This window comes from Lepidochelys olivacea (genome assembly GCF_965140295.1).
Source record: "Lepidochelys olivacea isolate rLepOli2 genome assembly, chromosome: 4".
Classification (NCBI taxonomy): domain Eukaryota; kingdom Metazoa; phylum Chordata; order Testudines; family Cheloniidae; genus Lepidochelys; species Lepidochelys olivacea.
Window position 1 is genome coordinate 104,496,694 of NC_140414.1, and position 27,128 is coordinate 104,523,821.

The following is a 27,128-nucleotide window of genomic DNA, read 5'->3' on the forward strand; positions in this document are numbered from 1 at the left end:
TACATACAGACAGGAGTTTAATTCTTGAGGTTCAGATACATAGCAGAGATAGTGTACTTTATAGCTGCAAAGAGTTCCTTTTGAATTTAGTTCATAGGTTATAGTCCAACGTCCAATGTCATTTCCAGGGTGTATCAGCTTAACTGGGATCTCATCTTGCGACTCAAGGGCCTCCTTCCTGTGGGTCCAGATGATGAAGATGTCATCAGTGTAGCGCAACTAGAGGAGGGGCACTAGGGGACAAGAGCTGAGGAAGCATTATTCTAAGTCAGCCATAAAAATGTTGGCATACTGTGGGGCCATGCAGGTACGCATAGCAGTGCTGCTGGCTTGAAGGTATAAGTTGTCCCCAAATCTGAAATGGTTGTGGGTGAGGACAAAGGCACAAAGCTCAGCCACCAAGTGGTCTGTGGCCTCATCATACTGTTCTTGACAGCTTGTAGTCCATCCTCATGGAACATTGGTGTGAAGAGCTTCTACATCCATGGTGGCCAAGATGGTGTTTTCAGGAAGATCACCAATGCATTGTAGTTTCCTCAGGAAGTCAGTGGTGTCTCGAAGATAGCTAGGAGTGCTGGTAGCGTAGGGTGTGAGGAGAGAGTCCAAATAGCCAGATAATCCTGCTGTAAGAGTCCCAATACCTGAGATGATGGGGTGCCCAGGGTTTCCAGGTTTATGGATCTTAGGTAGCAGATAGAATAGCCCTGGTCAGAGCTCTGGAGGTGTGTCTGTATAGATTTGTTCCTGTGCTATAGCAGGGAGTTTCTTGAGCAGATGGTGTAGTTTCTTTTGGTACTCCTCAGTGGGATCAGAGGATAGTGGCCTGTAGAATGTGGTGGTGGAGAGTTGCCCTTGAAGAATTCCACCTGGATTTCAACAATTTCCACCCCACCATCAATTTCAGCCTGGACCAGGCCACACAAGAGATTCACTTCCTGGACAGTACAGTGCAAATAAGCGATTGTCACATAAACACCACCCTATACCAGAAACCTACTGACTGCTATACTTACCTAGATGCCTCCAGCTTCCAACCAGGACACATCACACGATCCATTGTTTACAGCCTAGCCCTAAGATACAACCGAATTTGCTCCAATCCCTCAGACAGAGACAAACATCTACAAGATCTTTATCAAGAATTCTTAAAACTACAATGCCCACCTGGGGAACTGAGGAAACAGACTGACAGAGCGAGACAGGTACCCAGAAGTCACCTACTACAGGACAGGCCCAACAAGGAAAATAACAGAACACCACTGGCCATCACATACAGCCCCCAGCTAAAACCTCTCCAGCACATCATCAACGATCGACAACCTATCCAGGAAAACAATCCCTTACTCTCACAGACCTTAGGAGGCAGGCCAGTCCTCGCTTACAGATAGCCCCCCCCAACCTGAAGCAAATACTCACCAGCAACACACCACACCACAGAAACACTAACCCAGGAACCAATCCCTGCAACAAACCTCGTTGCCTTCTCTGTTCCCATATCTATTCTAGCGACACCATCAGAGAGGACCCAGCCACATCAACCACACCATCAGGGACGCATTTACCTGCACATCCACCAATGTGATATATGCCATCATGTGCCAGTAATGCCCTTCTGCCATGTACATTGGCCAAACTGGACAGTCTCTACGTAAAAGAATAAATGGACACAAATCAGACATCAGGAACGGTAACACACAAAAGCCAGTAGGAGAACACTTCAGTCTTCCTGGACATTCTATAACAGATTTAAAAGTAGCCATACTTGAACATAAAACTTCAGAAACAGACTTCAAAGAAACTACAGAACTAAAATTCATTTGCAAATTTAACACCATTAACTTGGGCTTGAATAGGGACTGGAAGCGGCTGGATCACTACAAAAGCAACTTTCCCTCTCCTGGACTTGACACGTCTTCATCAATTATTGGGAGTAGACTACATCCACCCTGACTGAATTGGCCCTGTCAACACTGGTTCTCCACTTGTGTGGTAACTCCCTTCTGTTTGTGTGTCAGTATAATAATGCCTGCATCTGTAATTTTCACTTCATGCATATGAAGAAGTGGGTTTTTTTACCCACAAAAACTTATGCCAAAACAAATCTGTTAGTCTTTAAAGTGCCACCGGACTCCTTGTTGTTTTTGTAAGTGAGAGGAAATTCTGACCCTCTGAATCTAACAAGCCTGTTAGCCTTCAGGCTAGGATTTTAATGGTACACAGAAAACTGGTACAGAATCAAAATTTAAGAAAGGTTGAAAACATTTAACCATAAGGAAGACCTCTTGAAATTGTGGTATAGTGGTTTTTGAGCCTGTTAAATGTGAGCGCTCTTTAAGTGAGGTATAAGTTATAGATTCTGATCTGTTATGCCAGAGTAATTCTGTTGCAGTCAATGAACCACTGTTATTGATGTATAGAGTTATATTAAACTTGCCTGTACTGTATAGCTAACAAAACAAGAGTCCCAGTTTATTGACCTCAAGTGAAATGTGTATGATGCCTTTATAGTCTGGTGTATATACAGAAAACCTGAACAAGTACGGAGGGGAGGCTTTTCCTAAAGTAGAGTGGCTGAAGAAATTCTGAAGTACAAAGCCTCTCCATTTAAGAAGCAGGCCTGAGTAAACTTTGTTACAAACAATGTATTAGCAGAGTTCATGGTAGAGATTCAAGTTATAAAAGATGTATATCAGAAACAGTTGAGTGACAGCATGAAAAACAGATATATTAAACCTTCAGAACCACCCACCAGTGATTTCATAAAATACTTTAAACATGAAATAACATTGAAAACACTTTCCAGCATCATCATTTCTCAGACTATGTGGAGTGGAAACAGTTGAATAGTTATTCTGTAATGTCCCTTTTTTCACAGCTGGATGATAGCCTTATAGCTAAGTCCTTTTTATATTTCTGATGTTTATATCAAATACTATCGTTTGAGTGAACACACCTCTTGTAACAATTAGCCAAAAGCTACAGCAATGAATTTTCATGCAGATTAAAAACGCATAACTAACTCTGAAAAAGATAGGAATCTTTAGTTGTTGCATTTTATTGCCTACTAATGAAAATCACTTCATTTCTTGGATGATCAGTTTTTAAATCCTACTAACTTAACACCACACCATCTAATGCAATAAATCAAGGACAGATCACGCAGGGAAGGCCATGGAACAGAAAAGTTATGACGTTCTCATATAAAAACATGCAACCTTCTATACTAATTAGCTGAGAAGCGGGGACCTAACCATTACTAATTTTTACTCCTGGGGGAATTCTGTGCCAGTGCGTGTGCACAGAATTCATGTCTGCTACAGATTTCTTTGCTTCTCTGCAGAAAAATGACTTTCTGATAGGGAAGCAAAGGGAAGCTGCAAAAACGGTCATACACTGCTGCCCAGCAGCATGGGTGCATTGTTTTGGGCATCTGGAGCTGCCAGCGGAGAGGTAAATCAGTGGGGGGGAGGGGCTGGGGACACCCCAGCCAGTGGCTTCTATCCTGTGCCAGGCTTAGCTGCTATTCCTGGCAGGGCTGGGGAGGATGGGACTTCCTCTTCCCCCGCAAGGAGCATCCAGGGCAGGGTCAGACCCACCCCCAGAAACCCCCCTGGCTGCAGGAAGCTCCACACACCCCCTCCTTCCTGCCCCCATCACTCCTCAGCCGTGGGGGGAGGGGTCACTGTACAGGGAACTGCTCCCCCATCTGCCCAACCCCTGTGCATCCAGACCCACCTCATACCCAGAACCCCCACACACTGAGCCCCCTGAACCCAAACCCACAGCCCAACAAGCCTCAGCCTCTGCATCTGGAGCCCCTCTGCACCCAGACACACTGGCCAAGCCCCTCCTCCTTACATCTAGACCCCACCCCTGCACCTAGACTGCCCCCCCGCACTTTAACACCCCCCCCAATAGGCCCTACCCACATGCACCTGGACCACCCTGACTAGGTCCCCACACCTAGACCCTCATCTCCTTGAGCCCCATCAAGCCAGCACCCCAGACAACCCCCTCCATTGAGCCCTTCATACCCAGACCCCCCCACTGAGCCCCAACCACCTTCACGTGGACCCCTCCTGCAGCGTTCCATTGCTTCTGCACCCAGAACCACCCCACGTGAGTCTTGTTCATCCAGATCCCCCCAAACCCAGACCGCCCCCCCACCAAGCTGTCTGCACCCAGATTGACCCACACAGAACCCTATCACCCCACACCTGGATCTCCCCACACTAAGCCCCTCCACACTTGGATCCTCCTGGGCTGAGCCTGCTTGTCTACATCTAGTGTGCTTGGCATGGAGAGGCAGGGCCCCAGGGTGTTTCTGGGGCAGGTCTGGCCCTTGCACTGTGTCAGGGTAGGGTGCAGCCTCGTGGCCAAGTCCATGTCCTAGGGCAGGGGCTGGAGGTGATCTCCCACCTCTGTGCAGTCAGTAGCCTGTGCTCCCCTCTTCAATGCTGGAGCCTCCACATTTATTTATTGATCAATAAAATTTGCAGAATTTCACAGAGTTTTAAAATATGGTGTGCAGAATTTTTCATTTTTTTTGGCACAGAATTCCCTCAGAAGTATAATTTTAGACAGGTCCACTCTTCTCTCATGGGCTTGGTGGAAAGTGAAAATGAGTGAGGAGGAGGAGAAAAGGACAGGATGTGAAGTGCTAATATAAAAATTCCAACATCTTAGCAAGATTCCACACATTTCAAACTAACAAGTATTAGTCCCCAGTAAATAAATAAAAAATGTAGAGGTGGCACCCCTTGGAGAAGAAAAAAGTCACAACTGACACTGCAGCAGGTGGAAAGATTTTTTTTCTTTATTTCAGCATTTAATATACTACACCAGATTTCACAATCCATCCATTTTTGTTTACATATATATGTCATTTCTCTTTATTTTTTCCTCATAATTCCCCTGCTCACCAAACCAGAGTCTCTGTTTTGATACATTCTAAAGCTGAGGCTTTTGATGATTCACTGAACACTAAAGTACCATGTAACTGTAATTTTATGGAAACTAAGAACAACAAGGTGAATTAATGTCAAGGTGAATTAATGTCAATTAATTTGTCAAGGGAGCAGTGTTCTAGAAATATTAAGTTCATTCATCATTCCATGGTGTGGGCTGCTATATTTTTGGAATGAATTGAACTTACGAAAAAGTGAATCTTTAAAGCTGTAGGTGACTTAAAGTGGGTCCACTTCCACCTTCAGATGACCTTTGTCTTCCTTTTCTCTACTAAATTCCTCAAGAAAAATTCACCTAATTAAAATGAAAATTAATACCTATAAATCAGTTTTAGTTGCTTTGGAGATTAAACAGAACAAATAAAGCAGTATACATGTAGCCATACTGTGGACAATGTTCTAGAAAATCCAAACCTACCCAATAGGAATTCTAACAATTACAGCCTGAGGCTGGAAATCAGGACTCCTGGGTTGTCTTCCCCAACTCTGCTCGTGCTTGGTTGTGTGAAAGTTATTTAACATCCTGTGTCTCAGCATATCCAATAATAAAATGGTATTATCTCTATTTTACACAGTGTTGTGAGGTGTCAGTACTTAAAAGGTGCTCTATATTATGCTGGAGCTGGCATAGAACCACAACTGGCTCTTTTCTCCTGCCCACGCACAGCAAGAGAATATGGGCCTACATGTTAGTTCAGGTGTAATTTAGTACACTGAACTTTCTAAAAGAAAAATCAGTTATTAAAATGGCTTATTTCTGAAGCCCTATCAAAAGACACAACAGATGAGAGGGGGCAGTTTTAAAGCCCACTTCGCTCGGAAGCTAATGGCAAAAGTTGCAAATTATACACAATATTTTAAATAAATCCATACCTGGAGCAGTAAGTGTAATGCTAAATAATATTAGTTTTATAAAATGTGAGTATAAGCAGCATCGTAACTGTTCAAGTAATAGCAACCCATTTAGAGGAATTATAAAAGACAATACATTTGCTGTATAGAAAAACAAAGAACCACTATTGTGAGCTTTTGATATCAATTACTTTACAGCTATACCTTTACATAATAATTTAACATTGTGCAGTACTTTACCTGCTTTATAAGAGGAGCGCACTAGAGGACCACTAGCTGTGTAATGAAATCCAAGCTCATTTCCCACTTTTTCCCAGTGTTTAAACTTGTCAGGAGTAACATATTCCTCAACCTGGAGGGAAAAAAATAATTCTGCTCAGACTGTAATAACTTTTAAATGCATAATTTATGTTAATGAACTGGAATGCCAACTCTACGTTCAGACAGGATGTGGCAAGATTAAACTCTTAATTACTTTAGAGTTTATACATTTCACAATATTCATCAGGCAAGAATTTCTAACATCGAGCCCATAACAGCCCCACACTGAAGAGCAGATTAACTGTTGAGAAAAGGCAGGTTGGGAGGAGCAAGAATGGCTACCCAATCTGAGGGGAGTCCTCTTCAAACATCCATAGTTGGCATATAGTGAGAAGGTGTGTAGGTGGGCACGAGACATCATTCTGACAAGGGAAGGGGTACAATGGTATCAGGTGCAGGTCATAGTCTGCTTCCAATAAATTCAAGGCATTTGTACCTTTAGATGACGTTTTGTTGGTTGCATGTATTGTCCTAAGGTCAAACAGTCCACATCTGCCTCACGTAATACTATAAAAAAGAAAAGTGCCTCCTTAGCAGGTGACAGAATCATGATGTATCATCACTGACTAAAAATCATCTTACCTAAAATGCAGTTCTGAGTGCAAGTCACTCCTTAGCTCATTAAATAAGGGATTAAATTCTACCCTCCAATACATAGCATCAGAGGGCATGACGGAAGCACTAAAGAGAAACTGCAGAATTTAGGTATAAATACTTTAGAACAAGATACTTAGTAAATAAAAATAAATATATTAAAAACTGATTTCGAACAGTTTTAGCAAGTCCTTTCACTGTCTTATTGTCTACTTAAGAGTGAATGTGGCTGGTGTGTGTGTCTCCCAGCGGGATCTGACATTTTTTCCTGATACTTCATTAGACTAGGCTAATTTTGACATTTTGTTGAAGTACAATCTACAACAAATCTGATAGTCTCTTGCCGTCCCCACAGTTTCCACTGGGGAGCTTCTGCCCACACTGAACTGTGAAAATGCAGCTTTTTATTTGATTTTTTAAAAATTCTGTATAGTATTTAAAATATTTTAATTTTTTTTTAAAGTGATTTATTTTACTTGGTCCATCGTTCCTCCAGTATCTCATGCCTCAATGCCTTCCTAAAAACTCACTTCTTGCATGAGGTCTATAAACCTGATTCCTCTCCTCAGAAGTACTAAAATAGTGATTTTTTTTTAAAGTAATTGACCTGTGCTAAGTATCACCAGCAAACATTTGCTTCTGGTTGTACCCAATACCCTATCACTTGTCTACATATTACCTATTTAGACTGTCAGCTTTTGAAGCCTGAATTGTATCTTTTTATTTATTTCTAAAAGTACCTTTTCACTCCATTAATAATACCCCATAATTAAATGCAGGGATGAGAATCTCTTTTCTAGCATACTGCAGTTTACCTTTAATGTCCATATTTCTCAATTTTTGAGCTTTCATTTTCTAGGTGCATTCATTATTTACTTCCTTTTGGGTGAAAATGATGATGATTATTAGCATATCTAGGTCAGACTCTTAATCTGACACAGTCTGAAACACCAACTACACATAAAAAGAAAATACTTCATCTTACTCCACAGTTACAAGAGGGTTGATGCTGAAATTATGCATACATAAAGAATAAATCTAAGGGGAATTGCCAATTTCTTCCACCAGCTCCACATCCTTGGTGGGATATGCTAGTTTCGATGCCTCAGGAAGCACATACACCTTCTCTGCTAAGATATCAATACAGGATGGAACTAATTTATACCAAACTTGGATTCAGTGAAACTCTGTCATTAAGGACAAATCCAGCCTTCTCCTCCCCAGCTGCTGAAAGATGCTGTTCAGTGCAACTAGTGTAGTCTTCTGATCCATGGGAAGATTGAGGAATCAGGTTATGTATAGCTCCTCCTCCACTCCCCTTCTCAATGTCTATCCTTGGTATTAGGGTTGGGTGCTGGATTTGCCCCATAGTGAAGCAGAACGAAAAGCATGAATTGTTTCAATGTTTCAACACTGCAATTACAGTTAGCACGAACATCTGCTTAGAATAAAATGGTTCTGTGAAGAAACTACTTAACTACTGGTAAATTCTAGGGCTGTCAAGGGAATAAAAAAATTAATTGTGATTAATCGCGTGATTAAAAAAATTAATCATGTGATTAATCATACTTTTAAACAAGAATAGAATACCATTTATTTAAATATTTTGGGATGGCTTCTACATTTTCAAATATATTACAACACAGAATACAAATTGTACAGTGAAAAGAATGCATTCGATGAAGTGAGCTATAGCTCATGAAAGCTTATGGTCAAATAAATTTGTTAGTCTCTAAGGTGCCACAAGTACTCCTTTTCTTTTTGCGAATACAGACTAACATGGCTGCTACTCTGAAATTGTACAGTGCTCACTTTACATTTATTTTTGATTCCTTTTTTTTTGCACTGAAAAACAACAAAGAAATAGTATTTTTCAATTCACCTAACACAAGTACTGTAGTGCAATCTCTTTATCATGAAAATTGAACTTACAAAGGTAGAATTATGTACAAAAAATCCTGCCTTCAAAAATAAAACATTATAAAATTTTAGAGCCTCCAAGTCCACTCAGTTCTACTTCTTGTTTAGCCAATCACTCAAGCAAACAAGTTTGTTTACATTTCCAGGAAATAATGCTGCCCTTTTCTTGTTTACAATGTCACCTGAAAGTGAGAACAGACGTACTCATGGCACTGTTTTAGCCAGTGTTGCAAGATATTTACATGCCAGAGGGGCTAAAGATTCATATGTCCCTTCATACTTCAACCACCATTCCAGAGGACATGCGTTCATGTTGATGATGGGTTCTGCTCGACAACAATCCAAAGCAGTGCGGACCGACGCATGTTCATTTTCATCATCTGCGTCAGATGCCACCAGCAGAAGGTTCATTTTCTTTTTTGGTGGTTTGGGTTCTGTAGTTTCCGCATCTGAGTGTTGCTCTTTTAAGACTTAAGTATAGAAGTGTGAGCAACAAGGGTGATGTCGTGGTGATAGTCTGCTATAGACCACCGGACCAGGGGGATGAGGTGGACGAGGCTTTCTTCCGGCAACTCACGGAAGTTACTAGATCACAGGCCCTGGTTCTCATGGGAGACTTCTATCACCCTGATATCGGCTGGGAGAGCAATACAGCGGTGCACAGACAATCCAGGAAGTTTCTGGAAAGGGTAGGGGACAATTTCCTGGTGCAAGTGCTGGAGGAACCAACTCGGGGCAGAGCTCTTCTTGACCTGCTGCTCACAAACCGGGAAGAATTAGTAGGGGAAGCAAAAGTGGATGGGAACCTGGGAGGCAGTGACCATGAGACGGTTGAGTTCAGGATCCTGACACAGGAAAGAAAGGAGAGCAGCAGAATACGGACCCTGGACTTCAGAAAAGCAGACTTTGACTCCCTCAGGGAACTGTTGGGCAGGATCCCCTGGCAGAATAACATGAGGGGGAAACGAGTCCAGGAGAGCTGGCTATATTTTAAAGAATCCTTGTTTAGATTACAGGAACAAACCATCCCGATGTGCAGAAAGAATAGTAAATATGGCAGGCGACCAGCTTGGCTTAACAGTGAAATCCTTGCTGATCTTAAACACAAAAAAGAACCTTACAAGAAGTGGAAGATTGGACAAATGACCAGGGAAGAGTATAAAAATATTGCTTGGGCATGCAGGAGTGAAATCAGGAAGGCCAAATCACACCTGGAGTTGCAGCTAGCAAGAGATGTTAAGAGTAACAAGAAGGGTTTCTTCAGGTATGTTAGCAACAAGAAGAAAGCCAAGGAAAGTGTGGACCCCTTACTGAATGAAGGAGGCAACCTGGTGACAGAGGATGTGGAAAAAGCTAATGTACTCAATGCTTTTTTTGCCTCTGCCTTCACAAACAAGGTCAGCTCCCAGACTACTGCACTGGGCAGCACAGCACGGGGAGGAGGTGACCAGCCCTCTGTGGAGATAGAGGTGGTTAGGGACTATTTAGAAAAGCTGGACGAGCACAAGTCCATGGGGCCGGAAGCGCTGCATCCGAGAGTGCTAAAGGAGTTGGCAGATGTGATTGCAGAGCCATTGGCCATTATCTTTGAAAACTCATGGCGATCAGGGGAAGTCCCGGACAACTGGAAAAAGGCTAATGTAGTGTCCATCTTTAAAAAAGGAGAAAGAGGAGGATCCTGGGAACTACAGGCCAGTCAGCCTCACCTCCATCCCTGGAAAAATCATGGAGCAGGTCCTCAAGGAATCAATTCTGAAGCACTTAGACGAGAGGAAAGTGATCAGGAACAGTCAGCATGGATTCACCAAGGGCAAGTCATGCCTGACTAATCTAATTGCCTTCTATGACGAGATAACTGGCTCTGTGGATGAGGGGAAAGCAATGGACGTGTTGTTCCTTGACTTTAGTAAAGCTTTTGACACGGTCTCCCACAGTATTCTTGCCAGCAAGTTAAAGAAGTATGGGCTGGACGAATGGACTATAAGGTGGACAGAAAGTTAGCTAGATTGTTGGGCTCAACGGGTAGTCATCAATGGCTCCATGTCTAGTTGGCAGCCAGTATCAAGTGGAGTGCCCCAAGGGTGGGTCCTCGGGCCGGTTTTGTTCAATATCTTCATTAACGATCTGGAGGATGGTGTGGATTGCACCCTTAGCAAGTTTGCAGATTACACTAAACTGGGAGGAAAGGTAGATACGCTGGAGGGTAGGGATAGAATACAGAGGGCCCTAGACAAATTAGAGGATTGGCCCAAAAGAAATCTGAGGAGGTTCAACAAGGACAAGTGTAGAGTCCTGCACTTAGGACGGAAGAATCCCATGCACTGCTACAGACTAGGGACCGAATGGCTTGGCAGCAGTTCTGCAGAAAAGGACCGAGGGGTTACAGTGGACGAGAAGCTCGATATAGGTCAACAGTGTGCCCTTGTTGCCAAGAAGGCCAATGGCATTTTGGGATGTATAAGTAGGGGCATAGCCAGCAGATCGAGGGACGTGATCGTTCCCCTCTATTCGACATTGGTGAGGCCTCATCTGGAGTACTGTGTCCAGTTTTGGGCCCCACACTACAAGAAGGATGTGGAGAAATTGGAAGCGCAGAAAAATGATTAGGGGGCTGGAACACATGACTTATGAGGAGAGGCTGAGGGAACTGGGATTGTTTAGTCTGCGGAAGAGAAGAATGAGGGGGGATTTGATAGCTGCTTTCAACTACCTGAAAGGGGGTTCCAAAGAGGATGGATCTAGACTGTTGTCAGTGGTAGCAGATGACAGAACAAGGAGTAGTGGTCTCAAGTTCCAGTGGGGGAGGTTTAGGCTGGATATTAGGAAAAACTTTTTCACTAGGAGGGTGGTAAAACACTGGAATGCGTTACCTAGGGAGGTGGTGGAATCTCCTTCCTTAGAAGTTTTTAAGGTCAGGCTTGACAAAGCCCTGGCTGGGATGATTTAATTGGGGTTTGGTCCTGCTTTGAGCAGGGGTTTGGACTAGATGACCTCCTGAGGTCCCTTCCAACCCTGATATTCTATGATTCTATGACTTTTGAAAACATGCTCCACACCTCGTTCCGCTCTGATTTTGTAAGGCACTTCAGATTCTTAAACCTTGGGTCAAGTGTGGTAGCTATCTTTAGAAATGACATTGGTACCTTCTTTGCGTTTTGTCAAATCTGCAGTGAAAGTGTTCTTAAAACAAACATGTGCTAGGTCATCATCTGAGATTGTTATAACATGAAATATATGGCAGAATGTGGGTAAAACAGAACAGGGGACTTACAATTCTCTCTCAAAGAGTTCAGTCATAAATTTAATTTAGACATTATTTTTTTAACGAGCATCATCAGCATGGAAGCATGTCCTCTGGAATGGTGGCCGAAGCACGAAGAGGCATACAAATGTTTATCATATTTGGCACATAAATACCTTGCAATGCCAGCTACAAAAATGCTATGCAAATGCCTGTTCTCACTTTCTGGTGAGATTGTAAATAAAAAGAGGGCAGCATTATCTCCCATAAATGTAAACAAACTTGTTTCTCTTAGCAATTGGCTGAACAAGAAGTAGGACTGAGTGGAGTGGACTTGTAGGCTCTAAAGTTTTACACCGTACTGTTTTTGAGTTCAGTCATGTAACAAACAAACAAAATCTACATTTGTAAGTTGCACTTTCACGACAAAGAGATTGCAGTACAATACTTGTATGAGGTGACTTGAAAAATACTATTTCTTCTCCTTATCATTTTTATAGTGGAAATATTTGTAATAAAAAATAATATACACTCTGTATTCTGTGTTGTAATTCAAATCAACATTTATGAAAATGTAGAAAAACTTCCAAAATATTTTATAGATTTCAGTTGGTATTCTAATGTTTAACAAAAAGAAAAAGGAGTACTTGTGGCACCTTAGAGACTAACAAATTTATTTGCGCATAGCTCATGAAAACTTATGCTCAAATAAATTTGTTAGTCTCTAAGGTGCCACAAGTACTCCTTTTTCTTTTTGCGAATACAGACTAACACAGTTGCTACTCTGAAACCTATTGTTTAACAGTGTGATTAAAACTGTGATTAATTGTGATTAATTTTTTTTAATTAATTGCGTGAGTTAACTGCGATTAATTGACAGCCCTAGTAAATTCACATGTCATATAACATGGAAATGCCACAGCACAGTTGTAGATGGACAGGCCTGCAGCCTGCCCCTGGGGTGGAGATGGGGGGAATTATATGGAATTCATGAATTTCATCCTATACAGGGTTCTACTTACATTATATTAACCTTTATTTTTCTCAAAAATTACAGGTAAGTGCAAAAGTTCATATAAGAAGGTACTGCAGCTCAGGGAAGAGGAAAAATTAAAATAATCTGTGCATCAAAATCAAAAGAGACTTATTCAGCAAACAAGAAAAAATCATTTGTTACTTAAAAAAAAAAGGTACAATGAAATAAATAAAATATCCATTGCATGTATACCTTTGAGATCCTGAAATGATTATGAACATTAAATGATATGAAGACTGATCTAGCTCCCACTGAAGTCAATGGAAAGATGCCTATTGTTTTCAGTAGCAGCTGGATCAGGCCCTTGGAGCACTCTGATAGTCAAAGTGGCAAAGAGTCCTGTGGCACCTTATAGACTAACAAAAGTATTGGAGCATAAGCTTTTGTGGGTGAATATCCACTTCGTCGGATGCATGTTGTGGAAATTTCCAGAGGCAGGTATAAATATGCAAGCAAGAATCAGGCTAGGGGTAACGAGGTTAGTTCAATCAGGGAGGATGAGGCCCTCTTCTAGCAGTTGAGGTGTGAACACCAAGGGAGGAGAAACTGCTTTTGTAGTGGGCTAGCCAGTCACAGTCTTTGTTTAATCCTGAGCTGATGGTGTCAAATTTGCAAATGAACTGAAGGTCAGCAGTTTCTCTATGAAGTCTGGTCCTGAAGTTTCTGAGGCTGTGGATGGCATTGCATTCTGCACGACTTAGGTTATGAGGCAAGCGATGTTGTTTTTCCAGGTTTCAGACTAACAGCCATGTTAGTCTGTATTCGCAAAAAGAAAAGGAGTACTTGTGGCACCTTAGAGACTAACCAATTTATTTGAGCATAAGCTTTCGTGAGTGAGCTGTAGCTTACGAAAGCTTATGCTCAGATAAATTGGTTAATCTCTAAGGTGCCACAAGTACTCCTTTTCTTGTTGTTTTTCCACAATTTCTTCCTGTGCATGTTGGAAATCCTGGATGCCCCATCATCTAGATCCATGGGAAGGAAACCCTGGAAGAATTCCACCACAATTTCAATAGCTTTCACTCCACCATCAACCTCAGCCTGGACCAATCTACCTGGGAGGTCCTCTTCCTAGACACCACGGTGCAAATAAGTGACGGTCACATTAACAACACCTTATACTGAAAACACACTGACCGCTATGCCTACCTTCATGCCTCCACCTTCCATCCCGGACACACCACACGATCCATTGTCTATTGCAAAGTGCTGAGGTACAACCACATTTGCTCCAACCCCTCAGACAGAGACCAACACCCACGCATTCTCAAAACTACGATACCCACATGAGAAAATAAGGAAACAGATCAACAGAGCCAGATGTGTACCCAGAAGCCTCCTGCTGCAAGACAAGCCCAAGAAAGAAACCAACAGAACTCCACTGGTCATCACATACAGTCCTCAGCTAAAACCTCTCTAACACATCATCAGTGATCTACAACCCATCCTGGACAATGATCCCTCACTTTCACAGGCCTTGGGAGGCAGGCCAGTCCTCGCCCACAGACAACCCGCCAATCTGAAGCACATTCTCACCAGCAGCTACACACCGCACCATAGTAACTTTAACTCAGGAACCAATCCATTCAACAAACCTCGATGCCAACTCTGTCCACATATCTACACCAGCGACACCATCACAGGACCTAACCAGATCAGCCACACCATCACCGGTTCATTCACCTGCACGTCCACCAATGTAATATATGCCATCATGTGCCAGCAATGCCCCTCTGCTATGTACATCAGCCAAACTGGACAGTCCCTACGTAAAAGGATAAATGGACACACTTCAACCTCCCTGGACACACAATAGTAGATTTAAAGGTAGCCATCCTGCAGCAAAAAAACTTCAGGACCAGACTTCATAGAGAAACTGCTGAGCTTCAGTTCATTTGCAAATTTGACACCATCAGCTCAGGATTAAACAAAGACTGTGAATGGCTAGCCCACTACAAAAGCAGTTTCTCCTCCATTGGTGTTCACACCTCAACTGCTAGAAGAGGGCCTCATCCTCCCTGACTGAACTAACCTCGTTACCCCAGCCTGATTCTTGCTTGCATATTTATACCTGCCTCTGGAAATTTCCACTACATGCATCCGACGAAGTGGGTATTCACCCACAAAAGCTTATGCTCCAATACTTTTGTTAGTCTATAAGGTGCCACAGGACTCTTTGCCACTTTTACAGATCCAGACTAACACGGCTCCCCTCTGATATCTGATAGTGAAATTAATCCTGTCCATTTGAAAGTAGTATAAACAACAGTTGTTGAAGAGTTTCAATTTTTAAATTGAACGAAACCTTTTTGCATAAAAAAGTTAGAAAACAATTTTTCCCAACAGACCAACTTATATGCATGTGTGTCCATTTTAGTTATATTGCAATGCCCAAGCTTGCAATTATGTTCCAACTTGGTAAAGCTTATATATATACTTAAGTTATGCTACTTACATTTCATTGTTGAATATACTTGTTCATCTGTCTCGCCTAATCCCAGCATAATGGAGGTTTTAGAAATTACATCAGGTTGGATCTTCTTAGCATGCTTCAAAACTTGTAAGGATTGCTTAAAATTGGCCCGAGGATCACGTACTTTCCTTTAAAAATATTCATATTGTTTTGACCATAGGAAGAAAAACACAGAGATGCATGAGATAAGGGACATTGGTAAAATCACAATAAAAAGACTGAGGGGACTGAGATTTTAGAAACTTTCTACAATATTTGTCAATTCCTGCAAAACCAAAGCTTTCACTTAAAAAAAAAATGTTTCCATTACTTTCTCTTGTGATTGATGCAACCAAAGTGCTGCTGCTCTGAGAGCCCAGCTTTGCAGAAAATAGTCTCCAGCTAACCACTAGGGGCCAGATTGTCAACCCCAGTTCCATCCCCCAGTAATGCAACGGGAATATAATTGGTTCACAGTTGACAAGTTGAGAATTTGCCTAATGGAACTGGAGTAAAGTTGACAGAGCTATCATTAATGCCATTCCCCACCTTCCCCTGCCCCCATTTCCACTGTAGGGGAAGTGTCAGGAAAGGGAAGAGGCATAATAGGGCACAAAGGGCTAAGGAGGGGGCAGAGGAGAGCTCCAATGCCCTATGAAAATTCTGAGTGGGCATATGGTCCCTAGGGCTGGGACAACCTGAGAATCAGGGAGCTGGTAACTGGGTCTCTGACAGTGGCCCTCCCTGCACTCACTCTTTCCTGTGCTGAGTATATCTTGGTACATGAGGGAATCTGGCCCAAGGAGTAACAAAGGCGCTGGAGATACTACCGTGGTAGGGGGCATATAAGTATCTACTTAAGCCCCAGTCTTGCAAGCTGTTCTGTGCAGAACCCCGCTGTCTATTTAGATTGTAAGGTCTTTAGAGCAAGGACGTTCTTTTATTAAGTGTTTGTACAGGTTCTAGTACTGAGGCCCTGATGTTTGTAGGGCCTCCATGCTCTACCATAATGCAAAGAAATCAACAATAGTAAAGATGAAACTGTTTTGCCTGTGTTGGGGAACAGCCCTGACAGAGTTGTATTTGAAGTCTACATGAGAATTTAGTTGGAGCCACTTAAGAACAGTCTATGCTGGGAAGTTCTAGTGTACATTAAAACTGGGAAGTTTAAACATACATTAAAACTGGTTTGGGCTAATTCAGTTTCCACAGTTTGACCAGCAGCATGGATATGGCCCACCCATATTTAAGCTGAATTTAGACAGTTTAGCTGGAGACTTCAGAGTGTGATGATGTCACTCTGAATTTCCAAGTTATTAGGAAAAAAGGCCAATGGCTGGGGGTATGGAGTTGCACTTGGAGATCCTCCTGTGTGGTAGAAAAACATCAGACACTCAAAGAAAAAGAGTTGGCTGACTCCACTTTTTAAGGTCTATAAAATTTTTAATCTGCTTCTTTACAAGATAGGTAGCCCTCTGCTGGTCGAAATCATGTACAACACTTGTGGCTATTGAGGGAAGAAAGCAGAGGATTCTGGAAGTTTCACTGGGAAGTGTTTCAGAGTAGCAGCAGTGTTAGTCTGTATCCGCAAAAAGAACAGGAGTACTTGTGGCACCTTAGAGATTAACAAATTTATTAGCGCATAAGCTTTCGTGGGCTACTTTACTATGAAGACAAAAGGATTTGGCTCCCACTGGTGGCACTGAGACATAATGATGATGGAGAAATGCTGTGGGCTAGTTGCCAAAGTGTGATAAATACATCCTCATTTTGAAAACATATTCCATAGTCGTAGGCACTGATTCCGTGGATGCTCCAATTATGCAGTCAGGTAAGTTTGAATACATGCTAAAAAAATGTACAGGTATTGGCTTACCAAGTAAATTTTCTCTCCCTCCAAAAAGAGGTCCAATGCACGTATTAAAATGAAAAGAACGAATTTTGTTTTAATGTAATCACATGTATCTTTCTTACAAAATAGATCTAGCCTGACCTCTGTTAGAATCAGTATTTTTCCTTTCCTGTTTATTTTATAAGACAAGCTTCTCATTGGAAAATTTACTTCAAAATTTATGGTAGATAGAACTGTATTGTCTACTTTTTAATTTTTAACTTTAGACGCTATTTGATTATAAGGTATAGAGGATTTTTACTATTTATAAGTGTAAATGATGTATGTACAAACAATGAGTCGAGTTAAAGGGACCTAGAGAAGGTTTAATGTTGGTTGATCTAAATATTGCTTTCATAAGAACATTACAGAATACCCTCTAATTGTATGCATCCGACTATTTGTTTATATAAACAGATCACCTTTAATCACCTCTGTAACTCTGGAACAGTTTCCACATTATGGGCGTATACGTCTAGTCCTGACAAGGCAACTTTCGCCACAGCTTTAAGGTCCCCTCGAAAATCAGGGGTTAAACATTCTACTAGAATTTTTGAATTCCTGAAAAACAAAGATTGAAAAATGAACACGCTTGTGGTATTTTTATTATTGATGCTCAAATCAAATATTCCAATAACATCATACTAAAATACCAGAATATTTTAAACGAAATCAAAATTCAGTATTTTTTAAAACAACCCTAAATCGATGATGTTGATATTTAAATCTACAAAGTAAAGTTAAGTTAGGTAAACATCTACAACAGTGAAGTACTGAAAATACTTGAGAGTTAATTTTTTCTCAAAACACAGTATAGGTGCAACTCCTGCTTTGACTAGTGCACGAAATAAAATGAATGTTACATAAGTCAAACATAACATCAGAGCCATTTCTATGATCTACTGAGTCACCAGACTTGCTCAAATTAAGTGCAGGTTACATCTGACTTTCATTTTCGCTCCATACTACACTTAGCAAGATTTTTAATAAGATTTGAACATCTGAACTTCTGAATGACAGAGGGGACATCTGACCGAATGGACTGTAAATACTTTGCATTGCTATTTAGGAATTTAATTCAGTTCCCCGATAGCTTGAATTTGGTTCCCCCAAGCTGGATGGAGAAGTACTTTGCATCACTATACAGCAGTGGTTCTCAACCTGCAGCCCAATCAGCACACAGCTGAGGCCTATATGACATCCTCAGGGCTGTACAGGTAGTATATATATTGTGTGGATGCAGTCCACAAAACAGAGAGCTGCATACATGGCCCATAGTGGTAAATAGGTTGAGAACCACTGGTATACAGAAACCCTTCCAGGTAATCAATGAAGTACTGGTGATAGACTTTGAAGTGAGTCCCTCTAGTCCTCATTACAGGGTAAGTATTAGGCAAATGCCCAAATCAGGCTGCAGGAATTAAATCTACAACCTTCTAACAAAGACCCAAACATGCTACCAAAATGACATGCTGGCACAATGCATAAAGTGGAAAGTAGAAGGTGTCAATGGGAAAGTATAAAGGTGGAATCAGGGTCACAGAGAGCACCTCCTTGGAAAAAATGGCAAAGCTTAGAGGTCAGAGCTGAAAAATAAATCAGATTATCTTTGGAACCCAGCTACAACAGTTTTTATCTTTTCCCAAACCCATTATTACTGTGCTACAACCCTATCATTAAAATATAAACATCCACAAAAAAATAGATAGATATGTCCCATTGCTCTAAATATGTGGTCCAAAGAAACAGTTTAGTGCTTAATTTTAAAAGGAATCTGGGATAAACAGAAATTCAGCAGGAGAACATTACTGCCTATATATTTAATCTAACTTGTAAGTGTAACACAAGTGAGGATGAAAAATCCAGGAGTGGACATGTAAGCTCTCTGGGGTAGGGACTGCCATGTATTACATATTTGTATAGCAGATAGCACCATAGAGCCCTGTCTGCTTTTGGCCTGTAGGCACTACCGCAACATAAATGCTGAATAATAATTAATAGTAATAAATTAATAATGTACCTTTCCTTCAAGTGTGATACAGTTTTTGCAAAGTGTTCTGCTCCACCATCTAGAATATCTAGAAACAATGCAATAATTTGGTATTTTTACATTAAAAATAATATTTTTGTGTAATTCTGTGTGGCTTTGATGTTAAGAGTCTAATCTAACCACAAAAATGTAAAGCGATGCTAAATTAAAGCTGAGATTCCATCCTTAACTTACTACTCATGCCTAAATTGTACAATAGGTGTTCTACCATACCCTTACAATAGCCAGGCTAAGTATGGTTAGTTAGAACAGAGTTGGAACTTTCATTCTAAATTTTCTTGAATATGTATGAGTTTACCTTAGCCCCTTTAATCTTAGCACAGATCTGTATGGTTTAATTTCTTTTTTCTTCCACAGAGGTAGTTTAAGAAAAGAGAAATATACACAAAAAGAAATTGTTCCTGCTCTTTTATTGAAAGCCACTGTTAGAAACTATTGGTCTTTCAGTGGAATACAAGACACTCTTTTTCTGAGACAGTCTTTCCACCAAGATAGCAACAGTACAAAAGAACCATTACAACCTTAGTGGAAAGGTAGCAATATTTTTTTTAAATTAGGCTCTACTCAAATAGACTGAATCAGTTCCATAAGGAACCAACATTTAACCAACTACATAATCGTATATCTTCTATGTGTATTTTGCCTGCATCAGGAGTAGGGGACTAAGGATTAGTCAGGAAGAGCATTTCGTAATCTCTGAAAAGTTTCTGTGTCATTCATTCCTTTCATCAATCTCATAAAAGTTTAAACCCTATACCTCTAATAACCCAAACTGACTGAGGACTCTAAAACTGCTGCATAGTGTGTATGGGAGCTTACACTGGAAGACACTACTGACAACATACTAACCATCTCGGTCTACAGATGTCAATACAACATAATCCAAGCCCCATTCAGCTATAGCTTTTGCTGTATTGTAGGGTTCATTAAGATCCAATGGAGGTGGACTTTTTGCTGTCTTTACGGAACAAAATCTGCAACCTCTTGTACATGTGTCACCCATCAACTGAAATAAGAAAAGATTATGTTTACTTTATATTTTAAACTTTGTATTGTTCAGCCAAGAAACTACTGAATATGCTACTTCAAAAGACTCAATTGTTAAAAACCATAGGAGAGAGAGATTTGTTGTGCACTTTAGCATAATATACCTGGGTCACTTTTACGCTGGAGATTTTTGTATACCCAAATTTGCTACCAACAGAATATATTTCCTATTGTAAGATTGTGGTTATTGACTTACCATGATAGTTGCTGTAGCAGTAGCATACTCACCCCCTCCCCAACACTCTCCAATGTTGGGACAACGCGCTTCCTCACACACCTATAAATAAAATGACATTAATAATAATAAATTGTATTTCTATAGCACCTTCCGCCAAAGGAATTTGTTCTCTCTTCTGAGATAGGTACTGAAATTATGAGGAGGAAATTAAATCACAGATAGGTTAAGTGAGTTGCCCCAGTTAATGGCAGAGCTGGGAAGAGAACATGTGTCACGTGACACCCAATCTTGTGTCTTAACCCCAACACCATTCTTCCTCTGAACTACACAACTTCCTGAAAACTGCTCATCAAAATAACCGTCAGAATTGCACATTCTAAACTGCATTAATTATGCACCTTTTAGATGTAATAAAAAAGTTTATAAAAAATTCACAAGATCTGTGATACATTACAGAACAATCTTTTTCTGAAGAAAAGAATTTCATACTTGTCTTAAATCTTCTGTCTCTTTCCATGAATGGGGGGCATATTTAATAGAGAACACAAACATTTCTTGAATTTCTTTTCATGTGAATTATTTATATACCGTCCCAAAAATTATACAAATGTTTCCACCTAAATTAGACACACTGATAATCTTTTGACTTTAGAGGACTTGAGAAACACAACACCATATTTAAGATCATTGCAGGGAAAATGTCAAATTTTCTGCTGTTTGTTTCTTCCCTTGTTCTCCGTGGGTGAAATTCACCCCTGTGCAAAAGCAGAGGACAAGGCCTATGCATCATATGTTCCCACTGAAGCCACAAAGGCATAAGTGATGCATAGGCTCTCTGCTGCTCCTGAGCAAAGGGGTGAATTTCACATAATGAAAACATTGCTTTCTTCCTAGAAGAAAATGTGTCAGGCATTAGACTTACAGTATGAAGCTTTAAACTTCGCAGTGTACTCTTCAGTTTATTATAATTCTTTCCTATGGGAATCTCAGTTTTTAGCCATGGAGGAAGTCGCAGCCTGAATAATATCAAGCAAATATAAGGATTAATAAATTACTTACATGTAATCACTTAACTTCATAGATCTACTTTACTTTGTTACAGCCTCTGGGTATGAAAGATTCCTTGAAGCTGGTCATGAGTAATAAATGAGCATTAATATATTTCAAAAAAGTACCATAACTTCTCATTTCCATCCTCATTTATTAGCCTGCCACCAAGCTAAGATGCAAGTATCCACAATTATAGGGTTTAAGATCACTAACCTTACTGCCACGCTATATATGGTAATTCAGACATTGGCAATATAATTACATAGCTTCTACAAAATCCTAGCAAATTTCGAAGGGCTCATTTTGTTTTTCACAGCTTTTGAATTTAGTCTTCATGAATCTATCTACATACAAAACAAAAAAACCCCAACAATTTATCAAAAACACAAATTGGGCATATTGTCCCACTGACACACATTTATAATTTGTTACTGTTCATGGCACAAGCACTCCAATGCCTTCCAGATATATTGGTGGCTATTTCACCAGAGGAATCGAGGCTACTACTGTTCATCTAGAATACTGTTTAAAGTGCATTTTTCAAAGTACACAACCAGTACAGTGTAGATAGCTAAAAACTTCTGGTCAGTGCCATAGAATGGGACATATTCTGCCTTTTGTTACACTGGTGTAACTTCCCTGGTCTTCATGGAGTTTCATGGGTGTAAATGAAAGCAAACTTTGCCCACATAATTTTCTTTACAGGATTAGGAACAAAGGTTTGATTGCAGAATCTTTATTGTTGGAGATGCATGAGCCAGAAAGAATACAGGTTGTTTTTAATATTTCAAACTGAGTTTGTATGCCTGGAAGTTAGAAAAAATCATCTTCTTAACTTGTAAACTGGGCAGAATTGGTCTGGAAATAATTGAGACGCTAAACATAAAGCTCAAAAATGTCATTTTTATAGGCACTTTTTCAGATTATAACCAGATTGTATACAGTAACACAAGATTGTCATAATAATAAAAGGGGTTGTATAAAAGCTGGATGTCTGTTATTCTTTCATTTATTATTTAGTGTACTAAAGCAATTAGCAGCTAACTGGACAAGTTCCAACACAAGTTCTACAGGTACTATATTAAAGTAGGGCAAAACATATACAAGGGCAGATGATATTACTTTTGGATGAGACTTTCAGATATTACCACCGGCTTTACAGAATGGTGCTGGGCACTACCAATTTACAGGCTCATTGTTGTTAATAAACCACAAACAACTGTGATGCAACCTGTCTGTACCATGAATACATTCAGGACTAGGTTAAAAAAAATCAAACTTGCCAAAATCATAAGTGATTTATTTAGTTCTGTGAATCTCCAGTAACATTTTATGAATCAAATAAATGACTCTTTTCCCAGCTATAATTAAAATAGAGCTATGTAAGTGGAACCATTCACTACTATTTTTTGGGCCAAAAACACTGAAAATAAAAATATATTGCCAATGGTGTTTTAGGTATTAGAATTTTTTACTTGTATGCAAAATCATTTATTCTTATCAACTGTATTGAAATTACTAATTAGCTATCTTATCTCTGCATGTTGTGCTTAAAGAGTTCATATGGGAAACTAATACTTTCCCCTCTTCAAATGACCGTTCCTTCCAAAATGAAGCATGAAGTAGCCATTGCAGTACTACACAACTTGACAAATATGATACATGTAGGTATTTGTGTACAGTAGAATACAAGAGATATCAAGTACTAAACAAAGCATGATGCTACCTCAGAGTAGAGTGTAATTACTTAAAGCTAGTTACCTTTCTCCCTTCTGGCGTTTTAAATTGCCTTTATACTCAGCCCACATGCTCTTATCAGAAAAATCCCCAGATACAAAATCTTGAAAATCAGGTCCATTTTGCAGAAACTCCTTCTTTTCATCTGGCAAAGAACTTGATGCTCTGTACTGGCTCCACACATTGCTTCCACACACCTAAACACAGCAGAACTGTATTACCCTTATAATCATAAATGTGCTTATATGTATTGGATAACTGCTGGTATACATCTCTTGAGAGCTGACAGGGCTTATATTCGTTTCATACAGAAGCCAAAAAGTTAACAATTTACAGGCCTTACAAGAGTTGTATAGAACAATTGTGAAAGGTTTATTTTTTACCTGTTAATTTAAGGCCAACTTCCATCCTTGGAAGTTTGTGCTCAACTCTCATTGATTTCAGTGGGAGCTATGAACACACATCCAATGGCAGAATTTTGACTTTTGTTTTTCAAGTACAATAATATGCAAATGCAGACATAGGCAATCAGCAGATGGAGACTGGAAAATAATATTTTCCGGTCTCAGTCCCTAGAAAGGGGACAGATGCCGCAAAGTCCATAAGTTTCAAAAGTGAAAATCAAAACACTGGAAGAAGCTGAACACTTAAATGTGAACAAAGGAATAAGCTTAAATTACTGTATTGCTTGATTAAGCACATACTAGAGCAAAAAATGTACAGCACATTCAAGTATAATCTTCAAAAACTTGCAAATAGGAGGGAGCTCCAATACCACTACAGCAACAGGGCAGGATGGCACTGGTACGTACTTAGAAATAGAGTAACTAAAATTTAGCAGCATTCAAATATACCAGCAGTAGCCTGTATAGAAAACGCAGGTTGATTTAAAACACGAGCATAATAAATTACCATATAAAAGATACATCTGCCAAAGAAAGCATCCGTAGTACCCTACACATCAAAGTCAGTAGTGACGTGGGAAAACGTGTAGTGCTTTTAAGTCGGTGGCCTAGAGTTCAAAGAGAAAGAATCTCCTCTTCAGGCCTAAAAATTGGAAACTGCCATTGTTCAGTGAGCTCTGACAGCTAAGCGGGGGATGGAAGATTCTTAACATGTAGCCAAGCAAGCCTCTAGGTGATGCAGTTGGAATGCCTCAGCCACCTCAACATAAAAGTCTTAAAAGCTCTCAAATCCTTTTGGCGACCCACTGTATAGGTCAGATTATTTAATCTTCTGAGCCCCAGTGGCCTTTTTGGAATAATCATCCTTTCCGGTTTCAATGCATGTAAGACAGACAGGAAGGAATGCAAAGTTCCACAAGATCTTATCCTTAACATTAATTAATATGGATTTGGGTTCAAATATTGTCATCTTGATTAAAAACTAACTAAAGGACTGCAAACAAAAGGTGAAAATGAGCATGATCAAGTAAGTAGTGGGGGAAATGTCTAGCGAGAAACGATGGGGTTTGTTGTTAGGATCCAGTGCTATTTAATAGCATCTGGAAGAGGAGATAAATGGCATCAATGACCAGGGCTCAAACTGGGCTGAGTCAGAAACCCAATGCTGCTTTTTTTTTTTTTTTTTTTTTTTGAGTTTGCCCTCTTGTGATCCAGAATCTTAATTTCCATTAAAAAAAATCGGTAGCCTTTATGGTTGTGGAGAAAACCCTGAAAACATAAAATGAGTGTTGTAAACCAACGGAATGATGTCTGTCTGAGTCTTTTAGGAACATAAAACAATAGTTCAGAGAGGTCTGAACTGCCCCATTCATCCCAATACCCGATGATGAGCAGCCCATTTGTCCAGTGATGATAATGTAAATATCAACATCTTGAACCTTCACTCTTATCAAAACACATAAGAAAGGCAAAAGTGTATGACAGTCTAGTACAATCTATTGTGAGTGGTGTCTCGTTTTGGAGCCACAAATGAACAGGATTTGGGAGGTACCATCATTTTCCCCTCCCAATCAGTCTTGTAGAGCTAAAAGTCTCAAGGGAAAGAACAGATCCCAGGGACCTAAGTTATGTCTATACTACGGAGACTATACTATAGTATAGCTATGTCCACGCCATAGTATAGCTATGTCCACGCAGATATGAGGGCAGAACCCTGTAATATAAATGCAGCCTATGCAGGTGGAAGGGTTTCTTTCATTGGTGTAGGAACACCACCAACCTGAATGAAGTTAGTTAAGTCAACAGAAGCACTTTTCTATTTACATAACTGCATCTCCACTGGGGATTAGTCAGAGCTGTGGGTTTCTAACTGACAGAGCTATGCTGACCTAACTTTTAAGTGCATGCAAAGCCCCAGCCTCACCAAGAGGGCCAATCCTATAGAGCTAGTAGTCCCTCAATTCTTCCTGTCCCAAAGCAGCTAGGGCCATCTCTGCTCTGTTGATGGTCATAGGGTCAGGTGGCTTCCTTCATGGCTCTAGTGGCTGCTGCTTCTTTCTCTGCTGGAGGCTGACTGCAGACACAAGCAAACATAACTCCATCAGTAATACTCAGATCATATTTTTGAGCTTTCCTTTGCAACCATGAGAGCTAGAAATGTAATTCTAATGAATGCTCAGATTCAGACATCATTATATAACTCTGCGATCCTGGGCCAGAGGCACAAGCTTATTATGCATACAGTGTGTTGGAACTTCTGCAGAAGAGCTGGACTCAAGGGGCTCAAAAGAGTCTGCAACAATCATATTTTGAATACCTGTTGCTAGAAGCATCTCATTCTGCCATCTCCAGAGATCAGCTGCGGGTACAGCTTGAGAGAGTCCTGCCACTACTACCAGTCTTTCCTCCCCACAATTTGAGCCCTGTACAGAGGGCACTAAACTGGGAGATCTTACAAACATCAAACAGAACACAGAAGAAACACAAAGGGATCTACCTATGCAGTAGTGTTGTAGTAGCCAGTCGGTCCCAGGGTATTAGAGAGACAAGGTGGGTAAGGTAATATCTTTTATTGGACCAATCTCTTCGGATTAGAAACACAGATAAAATATAAATGAGATTCAGTTTGGAAAAACGCAAAACACACACACTCAGGAAAAACTGAAACACAGCCACTCGATGGGAGAGCGAAGCCTGCAAGCAGGGAGTGACCCCGGCCAGTAAGTGAGACGCGGGTTACTAGCCAGGGGATGCTGCAACCAACAGGCCAAGACGCCCTGGGGCTGCGTGTGCTGCACCCCGAGGCAGGAGGTGATCGGGGACCGCCCCGCTCTGTCTGTTCTGGGCGATGCTCGGGGTCCGGGGTCGGCTCTGCGCCCAGCTCCAGCGAGGCACGGGCAGGGGCTCGGGACCCGCCAGGGCGGGGGCGGCCCGGGGCCGCAGGGCAGAGCCGAGCGCTGGTCGCAGAGGGTCGAGCCCCGGACCCGGCGCTACACAGAACAGGGCCGCGGCAGGAGCAGCTCACCCCGAGGGGCCCAGCGGCGCCGCGGGCGGGCGCGGCCCTGTGCTGGGGGAAGACCCCGGCCCGGCCGGGGGGCAGGAGCCGCCTGGCGAGCGGGACCGGGGAAGATCGCCCACGCTCACTCACCCGCCCCTGGGACCCCAGCACCAGCCGCCTCAGGCTTGTCGTGGCGGCGACTCGACAGCAGCGGCCGCGCTGAAGCAGCGCCATAGCCACCCTCCGCTGCTCTGTCCCGCACCGAGCCCCGAGGACGAGTCCCGAGCGGTCAGATCGGTACTCAGCTGAGCTGCCTGGCCCCATTCCCCGCTTGCTCGGGCCTTAGTGCGGTCGGCGGACGATTGCTCCTGCCTCAGAGCCGGGTGGCCG

General features: G+C 41.3%; 1 protein-coding gene across 3 annotated transcripts; it reads right to left on the bottom strand.

The window, feature by feature from the left end:
• LIAS (lipoic acid synthetase) lies at window positions 1–27,101 on the bottom strand. Of its 3 annotated transcripts, none has more exons than XM_084626155.1 (12): window positions 26,889–27,101; window positions 23,361–23,533; window positions 21,472–21,565; window positions 20,568–20,648; window positions 20,174–20,330; window positions 19,295–19,352; window positions 17,707–17,835; window positions 15,387–15,532; window positions 6,577–6,647; window positions 6,060–6,171; window positions 1,563–1,644; window positions 1–823 (listed from the first exon to the last, which is right to left on the bottom strand). In XM_084626155.1, exons 1-11 carry the CDS (start codon window positions 27,060–27,062, stop codon window positions 1,592–1,594), a joined length of 1,248 nt encoding a protein of 415 aa, XP_084482281.1. In that variant the 5' UTR covers window positions 27,063–27,101; the 3' UTR covers window positions 1–823; window positions 1,563–1,591. The 3 variants fall into 3 exon arrangements, with proteins under 3 accessions (XP_084482281.1, XP_084482280.1, XP_084482279.1); XM_084626154.1 differs by having other exon boundaries at window positions 1–935; XM_084626153.1 differs by lacking the exons at window positions 1–823; window positions 1,563–1,644 and adding an exon at window positions 4,794–5,262 and having other exon boundaries at window positions 26,889–27,083.
• Between the last annotated feature and the right edge of the window lie 27 nt (window positions 27,102–27,128).

What these genes read in the sequence shown, in the direction of transcription:
- LIAS (XM_084626155.1), bottom strand. Translation starts at nt 27,062, where the DNA reads ATGGGGCCAGGCAGCTCAGCTGAGTACCGATCTGACCGCTCGGGACTC. An exon ending in TGCTGGGGTCCCAGGGGCGG is followed by an intron (nt 23,534 to 26,888) that starts GTGAGTGAGCGT and finishes TGCTGTGTTTAG; the next exon opens with GTGTGTGGAAGCAATGTGTG. An exon ending in GACATCTGTAGACCGAGATG is followed by an intron (nt 19,353 to 20,173) that starts GTTAGTATGTTG and finishes CATTGTTTCTAG; the next exon opens with ATATTCTAGATGGTGGAGCA.